This window comes from Cricetulus griseus, chromosome 6 (assembly GCF_003668045.3).
Source record: "Cricetulus griseus strain 17A/GY chromosome 6, alternate assembly CriGri-PICRH-1.0, whole genome shotgun sequence".
Taxonomy (NCBI): domain Eukaryota; kingdom Metazoa; phylum Chordata; class Mammalia; order Rodentia; family Cricetidae; genus Cricetulus; species Cricetulus griseus.
The window spans coordinates 65,699,006-65,715,783 of record NC_048599.1 but is presented as its reverse complement, the minus strand read 5'-3'; the positions used below and the strand labels follow the sequence as shown (position 1 = coordinate 65,715,783).

Sequence of the window (16,778 nt, the reverse complement as noted above, 5' to 3'; positions counted from 1 at the left end):
GTTCTGTTTGCTGTCATCTCTGCACTCATTAGCACCTACCTGGATGTACTCTGTAAGAGAATTAAAAATCTGCTTGGTGACTGCCAGAGCTTTAGAGAAATTGTGCTGTCCCGATTCATCAATGATGTCCTTTCCTGAATAGTACCAATAAAAATCGCTGATTGATTCCTAAAAGCAAACAGTAGAGTTTGACATTTCTTGGACTGAATTTAAGGAATATACATTCAATGGACAAGAAGAATTCAGAGGAATCCCATATCTCTACACCTCTGCTATGACAGGAGCTGTGAAGATGGACAGAGATAGCTGGCCCCTAGCATCTTTCAAACACATATACTTTTCCACAGGGAAGAACATATAAGGAAGCCAAACAGCCTCTAGCATCTGGGAGACTATGATATACAATATTCAAAGTGAGCCATGCCCACTGAAGATAATAGTGATTATTCATAGGTTATTTGATCATTCTTTCTTGGCCTCTTAGCTGGGTCTTCACTGACAACACTAACCTAAACCTAGCTTTTACAACAGATACTTACATGATTAAGGGTCCTTTCACTTTGTCTTTGAACACATGTTTTAGGAATCAAAACTTCCCTTAAGTGTGGGGACATAGATTACAACTCCTTTGAGGGTCAGACTGTGTAAACATTCTCTGACATATGCAGGTCTAACACATAAGTTTTCAATTTAACAATGCTGTGAAAGTGACACAGATTCAGTTGAAATTGTACTTGAAATTCTGAGTATTGTTTTTTCAGCTACCTACTTATGGTGTCATGTTCTCTCATAATGTAGTCAGGAGTCATGAATGAGAGCCCAAGGTCAGCCACACAATGTCAAGAGTAAACCACCAAAATACTATACTGTATCATCTCATTAAACGATGACACTCAGCATTGAGGTACATGAAATGAATCTCCAGCATATGGCTGGTTTATCAGGATATAGTTCCATTGAGGAACATCTGTATTCTGGGCCTCCCTGTTCTGCTTAGCTGTTGCTAACTTATGTAACTGTAGATGGCATGTACCATGACCTATGGTTCCAACTCACCTGCAGACGCAGAAGGTAGTCCACAGTGCTGATTATGATGTTCACAGTGGTGGTGTTGCCCATCTGAGTTCTCAGGAAATTCTGAAAGTCTGAGAATATCAGTGCTGGGTCAGGATGTAGGCCCGTTATACCAAAGGGAGCCAGGGATACCCTCTTAGCTGAGCTCAGATGTGGCATACTATGTGGCAAGACTCACACAGATAATATATTTGGAGCCTCACAGATCCTGTTCTATTCTGAGCCCTGACAACCTTGTGACACCTAAAACAAGATGAGATACAAGAGGTGATTTGAAAGGGCTGGTGATTCTGGGAGTGGTTTAGCCTTGGTGACACTAAATAATAGCAGCCATAAGTCATTTCATATAGACTTTCTTATTAAGGACTAGATGAACTTGGATAGTGTGGTGGTTTGAATGAGAATGCCCCACCCTCATAGACTCATATGTTTGAATGCTTGGTGACCAGTTAGTGGAACTGTTTGGGAAGGATTAGGAGATGTGGCCTTTTTGGAGGAGGTGTGGCTTTGTTGGAGGAGGTATGTCTCTGGGAGTAGGCTTTGAAGTTTTAAAAGCCCATGCCAGGCCCGGTGTTGTTCTGTCTGTGCATCAGGATGTAAAGCTCTCAGCTACTGCTCCAGTGCCATGTCTGTCTGTTTCCCACCATGATGATCATGAACCAACCCTCTAAAACTTTAAGCAAGCCCCAAAATAAGAGTTTCCTGGGTCATGTTGTCTCTTCATAGTCATAGACCAGTAACTAGGACAGAAAGCAACTATTTGAATCAAGTGGAGTCCTCTGAACTGAAAGAGAATTGTGCACACAAATGCTGTTTTCCCTTGACAAGTCAGTTGTTTCCACTCACCACTGTTATGTCCTTCACAAAGCAACTGTAGAAATCTAAAGAGATCCTGTGTGAACTCATCATTCTGGAGTACCTTTTCACCTTGAAAACATAACATACACATCAGCATCTGCATGGCTTCTCAACAAGGAACACTTTCTAATGCAAATGATTCAAAAATGACAAAAGGTTTGGAAATGGGGCTTTGGACTAATGTTGATAAGCCCAACTAATTGAGAGGCCAGGCTGCAAAGTACACAGCCCAAACAGTAAATTGTTTAGCTCCAAGACATATCATGTAATAAGAACTAGGACAACAGCAGCCAGTGGCTCACAGCCCATCTGTAACCCATGCTTTACAGATGGAAGGCACTTCTTTAATTAAGCACCAAACTGCTGGGTTAAAATTGACATGCAACCACCAAACCTAAGATGTGTCTGTCCAAAGCAATTAAATCCAATCTCTTAGGATTTGCACACATGGTAGGCACTCAGGCTAGAGACTCCCACTTACCACGCTCACGAACAATGACTGGTGATAAGAGGAAAAAGAGAAAATACAAAGTAAGAAACCCACAAATACTGTAACAAACTTTCTTCAATTACAGCTATCTCTATGAACACATCCAGCCCAGATGCTGGCCTTAGCAACTGCAGATAGAAAAGTTTTGCTCAAATGGAGCATGTCTTTACAGACCAAGAAATTGCATGCAAAGGCTCTGATCAGAAAGAGTTGAGATTTCAACCAGAAAGGGGATGACCTTGGCATTCATTAACTACTTACGTGTTCCTTCTTCTGTAACCATTCCCAGGCCTTCAGCTTTATTCTGCCTCTCAAATGCATTCAAATCAAGGACACTTTTAATTGACAAAAGAAAACAAGGTTCAGGGCTAAACACACTGGGAAATAGATTTTTAGTTAATGTATTTACAAAGAATATTTTGTCTCTTTATTATCATAAACAGACCAACACATACCAGCATGATTAAGGAAGCCTGTGCCAAGCACTGTGGTTTATGGATGTGACAGCTCAAAGACCTTGTCATATGTACAGAGAAGTGATGATCGTTGTTCAATCTGAGTCCTTTCTTATGGGTGAAGATTGAGAAAGCCTTCCCAAATCAGGAAGAAATGAGTTGTTTCTGAGATTTCTTAAACTACACTCAATGCTCACCTCCTGCCCAGCTACTTTCTCTAAAGATCACAGGGAATTGTGGTCCCTAGTGTCTAGGATGAGGATTGGAGGAGAGTTAGAAACTGAAGACGTCAAAAGCCACACCCTTTTGTGGTTCCTTTGTTGTTCAAAAGGCATTAGCAGCTAAGATTAAGCCTTCTGTGCAATGGTATTCCCAAATTTGTGAAAAGTTGGCAATTGTTTTGTTCTCATTTTTCTCCCACATCCCTGGTTACAGTCAAGTTTTGCTGAGGCAAGAAGCTCCAGTACAACCACTTGGGCTGGGAATGAGAACACTGTGGGATTGGATGACTTCCAGGTAAGCATTCTTCTGTTTTTTCCTAACAGTTTAATTTCTTCTCTGGTCTGAAAAGTGTCTTGGAGCAAAAAGTTTACAAAGGTATTGCTCTTAGGGACATGCACAGCCGAGCCTGTGTCCTAACATTAGCCTTAATTCTGCTGGTGTTCAGAGGACATGATTGTAGGCTGGAGAGATACTGGCATTCCTAGTTTTTCCATTTTGGAGAGTCATGACTTATCTGAAACTTGGGGGGAATTTTAACCAGAAAACAGCAAGTTTTCTCTTATTCCATTTGTTGTTTTTCTTTTTAAGTTTTTAAAAAAATGTTTATTTTTGTGTACGAGTTTTACTGGCATGTACCATGTAAATGCCTGGTGCCCATGGAAGTGAGAAGAGGCTGTGAGACCCCCTGGAACTGGAGCTTATGGAATGTTGTGAGCCACCATGGTGGGTGCTGGGAACAGTACCTGGGTCCTCTGCAAAAGCTACGAGGGCTCTAATAAGAGGAAATATCCTCTGACATCTCTCCACACTCTAGTTTGTTGTTTCCCCATCCCAGCCTGTGAGATAAAGTAGGTGTGCTTAAAAACCCCAAATTATCCTGCTATTTTGCTATTTGGATTTTGCTGTGCTGGGTTGGGGGATGGGGCAGGTGGGGAGGAGAATATAGGTACGGACATTTGGATGTCATTGCTTTGAAGTTTTGCTTTTGAGTCGGTGCCATGCATTCTAAGTTTCATTTTAATCCCTAAACACCCATGTTGAATGTTTGCATTTTCCTACTGCTTACGTATTTTACAGATATGTATTATTTGTGTAATAATCAAACCCGTTAAAGTGCCTTAAAACTTCTGTGATGGGTCATCCGGCAATTAAGTGTATGTCACTTGTCCCTCTGTGCTATCATCATAAATGAGGTATAAACAAGTTATCAGTATGGAGTGCTGCAGCATGCTGAGAGAACTTTTAGAGACCTAATGGAGGCTTCATGAGCAAAGTACAACTCAGTGGTCTTGATTTTGCCATCCCTGATACCATGGGAGCCACTCTTCCTTCAGTGACTCAGGCCTGGAAATATTATGTTTTCTTTTCCTGGGAGAGACAATAAACTAATAGACTGTAGTGCAACATACATACATACATACATACATACATACATACATACATACATACTACATACATACACACACACATATACCATATACATATATATGGAGAAAGAGAGAGAGAGAGAGTGCTAAGAACAAGGGATTATGCTACAGCTCAGATAGTCTCCTTGTTGCCTCAGGGCACAATTAAGGTTGACAAGATTATGGAGTCTACTGAAAGGATGTTTATCCTCCAAATGTTTAAATGGAAGACGTCATGTTCTATCTTAAGTCCTGATAGTTGGAAGCAAATGAGTTAAGTAATTGTAACTTCGGTTTCCAATACTTTTCTTAGAATATTAGCTCGTGTGAAAAATGAGCTAGTATGGTGGCCTTGGGACTTTTGGATATTTATTCAAAAGTGGGTTCAACCATGATGGACAGTTTACAAATGGTAAGATCCACCAATAATTTGATGCTTTGCTTTTTAGTCTGTATCAAAATTTTGTTCCCATGCCGGAATAGACCTCTGTCAAAATGGATGTATCAGAGTGTATGCTTACCAAGTACCCATCCAACCTCAAAGGATTGTTAGGGGGAAAGATTACAAGTTGTCTCATGGGTTGAAAGAAAGCAACCTTTAGTCAGAGTGAGGTATTCCTCCTCGTTGCTGGTATTTATTTGGCTCCACTTTGGAGATATGCATGTTTGAGGAAAACTAACATAGGAAGGAAGGAGGGAGAGAGTGACAGAGGGAGGGAGAGGGAGAGAAGGAGGGGAAGGGAGGAAAGGAAAGGGGAGGGTGGGAAGGGATAGACTACAGCACAGCAAATGATGTTTGTGGCGGAGGAGGATTATTTCTTCTCTTAATGTTGTTTGAATGTAATCCTGAAGGCCAGGGAACAATATCCACTCTCTAGGATTTTAAGGTAGGTATCTGCTGAATCTTCTCAACAATTTCATGGTAAGATAGCTGATTTTTGTATACCTCTTTCTGTACCCCTTCCTCTTTAATTGTTTTTAAGAATGCTGAGTGGTTTCCCCATACTTACCTGCAAGACTGCATGAGACCAGAAAGGCTTTGAAAGAATCCAGCATCTTTTTTCTCTTTTAAGTAATCTAGCATTTTCTGCAAAGGAGACACAGTTTAGAGGAAAGCAATGAAAACTATGTCACAACTGGTGATCTTCCTAACTCTGACGGGGAAATGGCAAATCCCCTGCCACAGAAGCACACAAAAGCAGACTCAGGGATACACATCAGAATTACTGGTGTAGTTAAGAAAATATAACCTCTACACCAAGGCTCAGGGAATATCCAAGAAGAGGCCAGAATACTGCAAGAGAAAGGGGACCAGGATGTTAGCTGAGAAACTGTCTTCTCTATAGTACTGGGAAGCTCCACCAATGACATGCCAACAATAGACTACCTAAACAAGGCCTGAACAATATTACTACCAGATGATATGCCAATCTGTTTGGGGGAAATCTCAGAACGTCCTATCCCTAGATGAAGATCAACAGACAATTAATGACTATAGGCAAATAATGAGGAGGAATCAATCTTTCCCAAGGATGAATCCCTTGATAGGTGATCCAATACCAAGTGATCAGCCCTAAAAGCATACATTTGGGCAACACTAAATAGACTTAGCAGGTAGTATTTATATGCTTATATGAATGCACACATATAACAATAACAATTAAAGAAAAAAGTGTACATGAGCCAAACCATCTACTTGGGGAGTCAGGTTCTGTTATATAAAGGCTTATCAGTTTTGCTATTTTGGCACAGACTAGTAGACTTTGTCATTTATGGATTTCTTGTTTGAAGTCTTTTATCATTTTGTAAATGGGTATCAGGATGGTGATGTCTTAATGTTTATTGTTGCTGAGGTATAGTCGCAACTGCTCCTTCTATGAGTATTGTTCATAGGAATAAGAGCTCAGACAGCAATGGGCATGGTGGGAAGCACAAACGTTTTTACTTTGTTTTCTATGGTCTCAGTTTTTAAAAGGAGGGATTCTGTGTGATGGAAAATTTTTATATATTAAAAAAAAAAAACAACCTTACTGAAAGTTAGTTAGCTCATATGTGGTAGTGGAAGAAAGAAGAAAGTATGTCATAAAGCAAAAGACAATTCTTAATGAGAAATTTGCTTGGGAAGTTTTAAAGACTAAGAAAGCATATATAAGGTAGCTCTGAATTCAGAGACTTGCAAAGGCTCTGGGACATACCTTTATGAATATTAAAGTTCCGTTTGAACTCACTTTCTTGTGCATGGAGATGCCTCAGGTCTCAGTGTTTCTCAACCTTCCTAATGCTGTGACTCTTAATACAGTTCCTCATGTCATGTTGACCCCCGCCCCCGCAACCATAGTCATTTTCATTGCCACCTCATAACTGTGATTTTGCTACTATTATGAATGATAATGTAAATATTGTTGGAGAAAGAAGTTTGCTAAAAGGGTCATGACCCACAGGCTGAGAACCACTCATGCATGCCTACCTTCTTAAACCAGCTGCAATTCAGACACTGAATGACTAGCAGCTGTCTGAATAATGACTGTCTTGTTTTATGCTCAATAGAATGTAATCAGGGAGGTAGGAGGTTTTGCTATTTTATTTTGTGGTCTGGGAAATTGAATACAGGGCCTTGTTCATGTAAAGCAAGTGCGTTGTCACTGAGCTGTATCTCTGACCATGGGGTTTATGAGACAGAGTCACATTCACTATGTAGCCTGAGCTGGTCATGAACTCAAAATCCTCCAGCTTGAGCATCTCAATTGAGTACTTTATTTGCATTGCTCACTGTAATAGCTTCAGCCTTTACAGCAGAACCCGGCATCACCAGCAATCGGTAACTAACTGTTTAACAAATAGGGAGTAAGTGAATGAATAACAGGTATGTGACTGACTCGTGGTTTCTCATGGTAAAACAGCTCACAGGTTAAAGGGCTGAAACAAACACCAGAGGCTTCAGAAACATCCTGAGTATTTACAGTTCTGCAGGAAAATCTGAGGGAAAATGCAGTTTCTTGTTCCTTTAACCCCAGGTCAAAACCTCTTTATTAAGTACACACTTGCATGCAGACTCCCAGTGGTTGTTTTTTATCTGTGTTCCCAGCTACTCTAACATAATTGGCCAATAAAGACAAACATCAGTCAAATAACTGTGAGTGGCCCTCTTGGAACAAATGAAACCTCTTCAGTGAGAACTGTCAAATGGAAGGACCCCAGAACTCCTTGCCGATGCATTACCTGCTGCACGCCAGCATTGCCTCCATTGAGAATGGCAATCCCCAGCTTCAGTGTCTCAACCACCATGGGGCTCATCTCACCTGTCAGGGTGAAGATTTGATTGAATCACCAAGGAAGGTGGTAAAGTATACCTCCTGGGCTCTCTCCAGGCTTGTAATGTGACTTTAGGTCATGGTGTGTTAGCTCTGTGATAGTCACCCAGGATCTACCTAGAAATGGGGACATCACCTTTACTGGCACTTATCATCTGAAGGACCATCTCTGCGGCACCACGCTCATGCAAGCGTGCTTGCTGATACAATGTTTTCTGCTTCTCCATCTCCTTCTCCTAGAAAAAGAAGCCATACAGAAAGATTTGCTCTCAGCCCCTCCAGGGTCCCCATTCCCATATTCTGCCCATGTTCCCATTGAGGTATGCTAAGAATGAGTCTTTCATAGCCTAAGAAAGGAAATGCATATAATTTTGGATAAAGCAAACCTCTAAATCTTATTTCCAGTCATAACCTAGCATCCCCAAAGGATCTACTATAATTCCTTCACTCTTTAATGATGGATTTTACACTCTTTATGCTGGTAGGTAACATAGTGTTTTCACCTTTGATATTATAAAGCAAATTATTATTGTTATTATTATTTTAAAAGAGCAGAAAAAGGAGATTTATTCAATATGACCACTTAGGTAAGAGGAGCAGAAAGATCCAGCAAACACTCTCAGTCTTCATCTTCAGGGTCCTAACATGAAGGTAGGGTTTACACAGATAACTAAGCAGTAAAGGTCAAGTTTATCACCACTGTCTTAGCTCCGGTCTCTCCTGCAAGGCCACCTGGCAAGCTAAGCTGTAAGTCTTTCTCCTGGAGAAAAGTTCTTTCTTGGCTGCCTCCAGGGCTCTAGCTTTTCCATCTCCTAGCATGCAATTCCTTGTAAGCCAGGATTTAAATATGTTTGTTTTCAATGTTTTCAATACAGGGAACATGTTTGAAGGACCACCTGAATATATTTGTCTGAATTTAAGAAATGTCCCCATATTTAGACTGCAGACATGTTCTGATGGAGCTGGTTACCAGAACTGTAATTACCTGCATTCACTTTTATTATATTTTTGGGTGTTTTGCCTATCAAAGAACACAGGAACCTAAAATTGTGCAATTTAGGAGTTTTGGGCTTCTGTACTGCCTTGAAATAAAAACTACTGTCAACTTGTATTGATAGAACAGTATAGATCGTCCCAATGTCCTTGATTTTTCACTTTTGGTTGCTTAAATTTGTCCTTCTACAGCTGGTAACTACAGGAACTGGGAAGTAGACCATTTCTCATCAGAACCAACCTAGTTGGGAGTGGATACTGCTGATGAACAGGTTTTGTCAATCACACAGGTAGATACCAGAGCCATGGCTAGACTTGCTGACTAGGACACAGTAGTACATTGAACCTCATAGGCAAATGGCAGTCACCATTCTGAAGCCCAGTCTATTGGCCTGCAAGGACCCTGGTTCTAATATCTTTATGGAAACTCACTTCAAATGTTTTTTCCTTATCTTCCTCTTCCTCTTCATCCTCACCACTCTGACAACTCTGGATTCCATGGAGCAGGGAAAGGAGGAGACAGAAAGTCAAGTTATAGTAGTCTAATGAGCATGGCTCTCCTATGATATTTTGCAAGGTCACGGGACAGACTATCATTCACAGATGCCTCAGGACCTCAGCACCTTGAAAAGCCAGGAACATTTTGGTCACTGCAGGGCAATATTCTACTTTAAATGCCATTTCTGCAGTCACCAAGGGCTTAAGGAACAAGAAAGGAGAACACAGAGCTCACACATCCAACAGAGACCCGTTTTAAGCACAGATATGAATTCCCTTCCCTAAAAAAGTTCTGATGTAAATGAGAACCAAGGAATCAAGGAGTTGTCCCTGTTAAGACAGATACCAGGGCTGTGACAGTAATTATAAACCCTTGTCACTTTGTACTATGGCCATGAGACACAACAGAACAAAGCAATAGGAATCTCCTCCTTCTTGAATGTTTTTCTGAGGACAGTTTCCTTATGTATATTCAGTATTCTACAGTTTGTTGAACTTCTTGATGGCATTCTTCTAGTCATTGTGGCTCCTGTAGGACACTGGAACCTTTTTCTAGTGTCAAGTTTGTGTCTCTCATCTGCATGCAGACCAAAGTCCCTGGCCTCTCCTGGTCACTAACTGAAGATGAAGAGACAGTCTTTGTGCTTAGGCCCTATTTAATAAACCTTAGAACTGGACTGTGAATCCAGCTACCAGCTACTACTATTTCTACAAAGTCTCATGGTATCATACTTATGGTGCAAGAGTTGTGTGATGCCTAGAACCTGTGTCATGACCAAGCCCCAGCCTTCTTGCTCTCGTGACAATTTGATTTGCCCCAAGAGGTCAAAAGATAGACAGACTGTGATGAAGTGTGAGAACCCAGCTGTACCTTGGCCATCATGCTGGAATAGGAGGTATACAAAGGGTCATCTTCCAATTTGCTGGAAATAACAGAGAAAATATTTATCAGGCTATGTTCTGGAGTCAACAAAAAATTACTAAAAAACATGTAAATTCCAAGTGAAATGCACGAGTGAACTAATTAGAATCTTGGACTCTTAAAAGCTGAGCCAGCATTGGCTTGACATGGACTTTAGGAGTAAATTTTTGGCTGTTTCATTTTTAGTCTGTCTCATATTATGATGAGAAGCCTGTCCTGTGGGCATTTCCTGGTGGCCATAAATAGAGCCTGTCTGTTCTGAAATCCCTTCTGCCCTCCCCCTGCTGACCATGGAAGGGCAGAAATGATTGAGTACTATCCCCGGCCTGTGGGAAGAACACCATGGTGATGCTGACCTCCTCTCTGTCAGTGCATTGCGGCTAAAATGCAGAATGATTTGATGAAGTGGGTCAGGCTGCTTTTCTGTCTCTTCCTCTTCATCCTCTTCAACCTTGGGAGATTTCTACACAGAGCAACATAGACACATTTGAGGCATAGATCCCTGCATGTACCATACAACTGCATGCGAATAAAGAGAAGGCAAAGCGCAAGGCATGGATGGCATCAGACTGAGAGCAGAGAAAGGAAGCCTCTGCCAGATGCTTATTTCAGGGTCAGAGTCTTGAGGATGCATGGTTGGTGTAGATGGATACACAGGGTAGGAGTCTTGAGGATGCAAGGTTGGTGTAGACAGATACACAGGGTAGGGGTCCTGAGGATGCAAGGTTGGTATAGACAGATACACAGGGTAGGGTCCTGAGGATGCAAGGTTGGTATAGACATATATATTTCCCCCAGCCAATCAAAGACACATTCCAATTTTAAATTAAATGAAATAAAAGAAAGCAAATGGCTGACCACAGGGAATGAGCTATTGACTCCAATCAACACTCATGCAAGCTGTGGGCACCCCAGTTCAGGAGGGAAATCCTGCTGTCGCTTAACTGAGTCCCTCTAGATAATACACATAATTTCTTCTGGAGAGCAGGCTTGAGATAGAGGTGAGACAAAATTCACGAGTCTTGGGGTCCAGTTGTATTATTTTCATTTTTTTTCAAGTATCACAATGTTTATTGATAGATACAAGAATATAAAATCAGGGCATGAACATGACTTGATAAGTTTATCAGACTTAATTTCAATACTATAATAAGTGGGACCAATTCAAAACCATAGTATTAGTTTAGATTTATCCTAATAAAAATGTGTCTCTTTGTTTTAGCTTATTTCCTAAAATTTGCTCTCCTCTTACCAAGTCACTTCTCTGTTTTTATAGAAAGGGAAACAGCAGCTGATGTTAGTGGCAACAGTGAAATTTTCTGGCAGAGGCCAAGTCAGCAGGCTGGATGTACTTGATGAATTGGTGAAACTACACAGGCTGTGTGAATGGTTTGGCAGAAGAGGGCTAAAATGCTGCTTGCTGCCAGCTTCACACCAATCAGGAAAGTGGGAAACCACAACAGGAGCGTGTGGGGAAAGTAAGGGACCTAAAAACAAAGGGAAGGAAAAGAAGAAAAAAAAAGGGAGGGAAAGGGCCAAGACAAAATGACAGTGCAAAGAGAAAAAGAGACAGAAAAGAATGAATGAGAAACAATGTAAGCTTGGTGCAGAGAGAGAGTGAAAATAGAAAACGAGAAACTGGAGTGGTAAGGAGAAAAGAGAACCACACACTGGCCAGAGAAGAGGGAGGGAGGGCTTATTTTCCCCCAAGATGGGATGAGGCTACTCCTTTGTGTTCCACTTTGAGTGGTCTTAGAGTATGATGTCTGTTAGAGAGAGTGCATGACAGAATTTTGAAGGATGGACCCAGAAGAGAGGTACAGGAAAGAGGATTATTTAGATGCACCTTCCCAAAAGCAGAACTATTGTTATGGATGTGGGGCTTTAGCAGAGGGTAAGCAGGACAGCAGGCCTTCTGCAACCAATGGTGCTCAAAACTTAACTTGGCACGAACTCCCCATGGCATAGCTGTGCACTTTTAAGAAACATTAGTTGTTAATGATGATAGAGATAGGGGTGAGGACATTATTAGCACCTCTAATTGAAATTCCATCCTCTGGCTCTTAGGACCAATGGCAGAATCACCCTCAGAATTTAGTTAGTTCTTTTCAGGTTGATACACCACACACATTCTCTGTGAATGCATGACTTTCACCACATACACAAACACAGATACAAAAATCAATCCATTCACACCCGTGTCTGTTCCCAGTTTGTTTGGTACTTACAGCCAAATCCTGTACTAGTTTCTCTTCAAAGGAATATGCCTCTGTTTCTATCCAAAATCTCTGATAGCCATGGAGGAAGAGGTTAATAGAGCGGTGCCTGAGTGGAAGGGTGAGAGGGGGGTCAGGAGAGTCAGTGGGCTCATTATTTTAGTTTGGTGGTTAGTGGTTAGTAGGCAGGACAGACTTTTTGTACAATTCTCATTTTCTGATTGGTCAGGGCAGTCAGTAGCCACATTTACACTGTAACTAGGTAACTTATAAATACTGGAGCTCCTTCCAGGAACCATAGCCAGAGCAAGACACACCATCCCCATTTAGTTTTACTTGGTTTTATCACATTGACATTCTAGTGAGAAATAGCTGATTAGACCAAGTCTGAAAATATTTGCTTCAGATGGCAGTTTAGTCATTTCTTTAGACTAGTCCTCTGTCCAGGTGATACAATTGAAATCATGTTGTATCTTAGTGTCAGACAAACTGTAAGCCCTTAACTTCAGCTTTCCTACCTTCTCCAATCCAAAGAACACCTCAGCAAGGTATTCCAGTGGTTACTTAGGAAGGCAAGAAGACTTGAGCACGCCGTGCTATGATCATGCCTTCTGTGTGGCTCTGGGATCCTGGCTGTGCTCTACTGTCTGGCTCATACCACTTCCTGTAAGCCAGGAGTGTCTTCCTGTTAAGTTAGCCATAGCTAACTTAAGTTAGCCACTTAAGAAGCACAGCTAAGTGTGAAGGTAGTATCAAGATGGGATGGGAATGAAGAAAAGGACAAGAGTGACCATTAAGTCCTGTTTGGTGTTTTGGTAGAACCGAAACCTTACTGTCTTCCATTAAAATCTGACCAATCAGAATATTACTTTCTAAAAAAATTGTACAAATGTGTATTCTTATGGGAACATTAAACCATGGCCAAGAACAGAGGCGTGTGCAGAGGGTGAGCTGGTATCTTTCAGGTTACATTACCATTAAAATGGGTATTAGTCTGTCATACTGAGTTTTTTCATTAACTTTTTCCAGCCAAACACGTTGAAAGGTGGTCAGGAAGAAATTGTTAATTTTGTGTCTGGAGAAAAGCATACAGGGTTTTCTTTTAAACACCAACACCAGAGAAACAGCATCTCTATAATCAGATAAATCCCTCTAGTCGTTTAGTCTGGAAGATTCCATGAAGCTTAGACCATTACAAAAGTAGGGAGGAGGAGCTGCTTCCACCATTGTCTTCTCAGTAAGTTGGTTGTTATGACAGTGACTCACAATCCTTCATGCTAGAGAGAAAACCCAGGTAGCTGTTCTATAGCAGCTGGCTTGAGGACGCCATGCCTATTACAGGGATTCTGTGAACTTATTCTGACATACATAGGTGGGGGAATACTAAAGGAATACCCAGATAGGAAGGGATGGTATCAACACCATTTTTTAAAACATGCTTGTTTTTGAGAGGGATAATTTCTGCCTGGCTGGCCGGGCCCTGGACTGGTGTTTTTAGAGTTGAGTTCTTTATGCTACATCCTCAGGCAGGAGCTGTGACCAAGAGAGAATGGTGAATGCTTTCTGGTGTTTTCATTATTTCTAGAAAACAAATAGGGGGATGGAGAGATGGCTCAGAGGTTAAGGGCTGTTCTGGCTGTTCTTCCAGAGGTACTGAGTTCAATTCCCAGCAACCACATGGTGGCTCACAATCATCTCTAATGAGATCTGGCGTCCTCTTCTGCAGACAGAAAACTTTATACACAATAAATAAATCTTTTAAAAAGAAAACAAATAAAAATTATACACATTTCTACAATTTTAAATGGATATCAACTTCTCTTTTCTGTGAGTACTTCACCAACCCCTGTACCTATGGCTGGACTTTCATTTTCATCTTTTTACTTGTAAATTCTACTTTTCATTCCCCTCCAAATAAAGCAAACATAGTTTCGTGGGAGAGGCCCTGTGAAGCAAGTGCACATCTCAGAAACTGTGCTTTCTCTACCATCTTCAAAGACCCTAAAAAGGAAGACTCGCATGGTTCAAGGCAAGGTACAGGATAAATGATGGATAAAAGATCCCCCCATTTGACGAAAGCAAAGGCCAAGCACAGGAGGGTGCCTGGTCTCATAGTCTAAGGAAACATACTGATGTATAGGATTCAGAATGCTTTTGTCTAAGTCAGTTGTTTTTCCATGACCAGGTGAGGCTGTTCTCAGAGACTGGAGAATTGATAAATCAAAGGATGTTATTCAGTCACCAGCTTTGTAGACAGATTACAGACCTGCCCTCACTAGAGAAGGATGAAGTTGTCTTATCACCAGACATGCAGAGACAGTCCTAATAGTCAGTACATCTCCTAGTTCTTACTGATATTACTATGGTGTAGATCTTCAGTGCCCTCCAAAGGTCATGCATTGAAGGACTGGTCATCAGTCTCTGATGTTACTGGGAGGTGGTAGACCCTTTAGAAGCTGAGGTCTAGTAATAGGATCAAGGCCACTGGGACACACCCTTGAAGGGGATATTAGGGACTTGTTCTACCCCTCTTTCTGGTAGGTGAGAAGCTTTGCTCTATTGCACATTTACTCCCATAATTATCTTCCTTAATATAGACTAAGAACAATGGTACCAACTGACCACTGGCTAAAACCTCTGAAACTGTGAACTTGAATAAGCCTTTCTTTAAGTCAGTGGTAATGGAAATCTGACTAACACAGATTCTCTTCCTTATGTTGACAGAAGATATGCTACACAGTTTGCAGAAAAAAAAAACCAAAAAGGTAAAAAACTTCACATAATTTTTACTTCAAAGCACAAAAGAACAAAATAAATACATTGTCTAGCCTGTTTGGGTATCTCTAGCCTTTCTTCCTCTTTTTGTTTTAAGACAAGGACTTGCTATGTAGCCCAGGCTAAATTCACATTCATGAACCTCCTCCACCTCCTGAGAGCTGGAGTTACAGGCATGTGTCACCACAACTAGCTACCCCTTTCTTCATCTTGATGGTAAATACAGTGTGTTGAAGAATTCTTGGGTTATAGTTACAGCGGAGGCTGAAGAATAATAAATTCTGTCATGTCACTTAGTGCCCAAGCAGGGAAATGATGGAATTTGGGCTAAGGTACTTTAGAAAACAGCTCGCTTTTCCCAGAAGCCTTTAAGTTCTCAAAAGGACTCCTATCTCAGCAAAGGCAGAGAGCCTCCTTGTGTGCTAGGAGGCTGTGAAGGCCCAGGATGAGGCAATCTCACCTGCTTCCATACTTACCTTGATTGCTTAGTAGACCATTCTGCTATTTAGTTTGCAAGGTGTCGTGAGCCACAGACCCCGGTTTCTATTGTTAGGATCAAGTTTAAGGACCATAGAGAGAGCTCAGCTACGGGAGGACAATTCCTATCACTGGCTCACCAGAGAATTATGATGGAGTACCCACCTGGGCAAATTGTAGAGAGGAGCCATCCTGAAACAGGCCACCACTGCCCGTTTCCGTTGCTTTGACAACAATTTGTGCCATACAGCCTTTTTGGACCTCAAAGGCTGTTCCACCTAAGAAGAAATCACATAAACAGGCACACAGTAGGCTGGTCTGAGTGGCAGACTGAATAGCTCAGGCATTTTAACTCTAGGATGACTTTGGTTTTGCAACTCAAGTTAGCAAAAATGTCCCCAGCAGTAAGTCACTCTTTCTTTTCTTTTTTTTTTTTATTTGAGCAGTAAGTCACTCTTGTGTGAAGGTCCTATGTTTGTTTGTATTTTATTTCCCAAAATGCCACTAGACATTTATTGTTGTTTTACAAATGGCAAAGAACTGAAAAAAAAACTTATTTTGAATTCATAGCAAGAACTTGTCAAACAGTACAAGGGAAAGCTGAGGAGACGATAGCTATGAGGCAACAGGTAACATGTGGGGAGATGTGGAATAAACTTTGATGGTTGCCTTTTGCCTCAAGAGGTCTCCTGTAATGAGAGCTGAGTGCAGGCAAGAACTTTCCATCCTCCAGGGCAGTCTTGCTTATTCACTCCTCATTGCAAACCTCCATACCTGCTCCAGGTGGAAGAGAGCGGCTGAGATCCTTTGCACACGCTCCACTGTCTTTTCTGGATTAGAAGGTTCTTCATTCCTCAGAACATCTTTGTAGAGGTTCAGTTGCCACTTCACAGCTGGATCATCTGACTGAAGTTGAAGCATATCCATGAGATAAGCAGTTTCTGTATCCCTGATGCTAAGGAAGACTTTCAGTCCTACCAGGGTTCCATATAGTAAGATTCATTTGATTATACCTTTCCTGATCAAGAATAAGACAACCACCACAGATTAAAGCCAAATTTGAAGCAAGCTTTAATGGAAT

General features: G+C 41.3%; 1 protein-coding gene across 1 annotated transcript in view; it reads right to left on the bottom strand.

Moving 5' to 3' along the window:
• Ryr3 (ryanodine receptor 3) overlaps window positions 1–16,778 on the bottom strand; it is a 465,461-nt gene that overhangs the window by 31,310 nt on the left and 417,373 nt on the right. Inside the window, 14 exon segments of the mRNA XM_035447052.1 lie at window positions 40–168; window positions 1,057–1,145; window positions 1,921–2,001; window positions 2,414–2,431; window positions 2,684–2,757; window positions 5,516–5,592; window positions 7,725–7,804; window positions 7,953–8,052; window positions 9,242–9,298; window positions 10,179–10,230; window positions 10,586–10,692; window positions 12,458–12,554; window positions 15,863–15,975; window positions 16,472–16,603. Of these exon segments, the coding sequence (XP_035302943.1) occupies window positions 40–168; window positions 1,057–1,145; window positions 1,921–2,001; window positions 2,414–2,431; window positions 2,684–2,757; window positions 5,516–5,592; window positions 7,725–7,804; window positions 7,953–8,052; window positions 9,242–9,298; window positions 10,179–10,230; window positions 10,586–10,692; window positions 12,458–12,554; window positions 15,863–15,975; window positions 16,472–16,603 (1,206 nt within the window).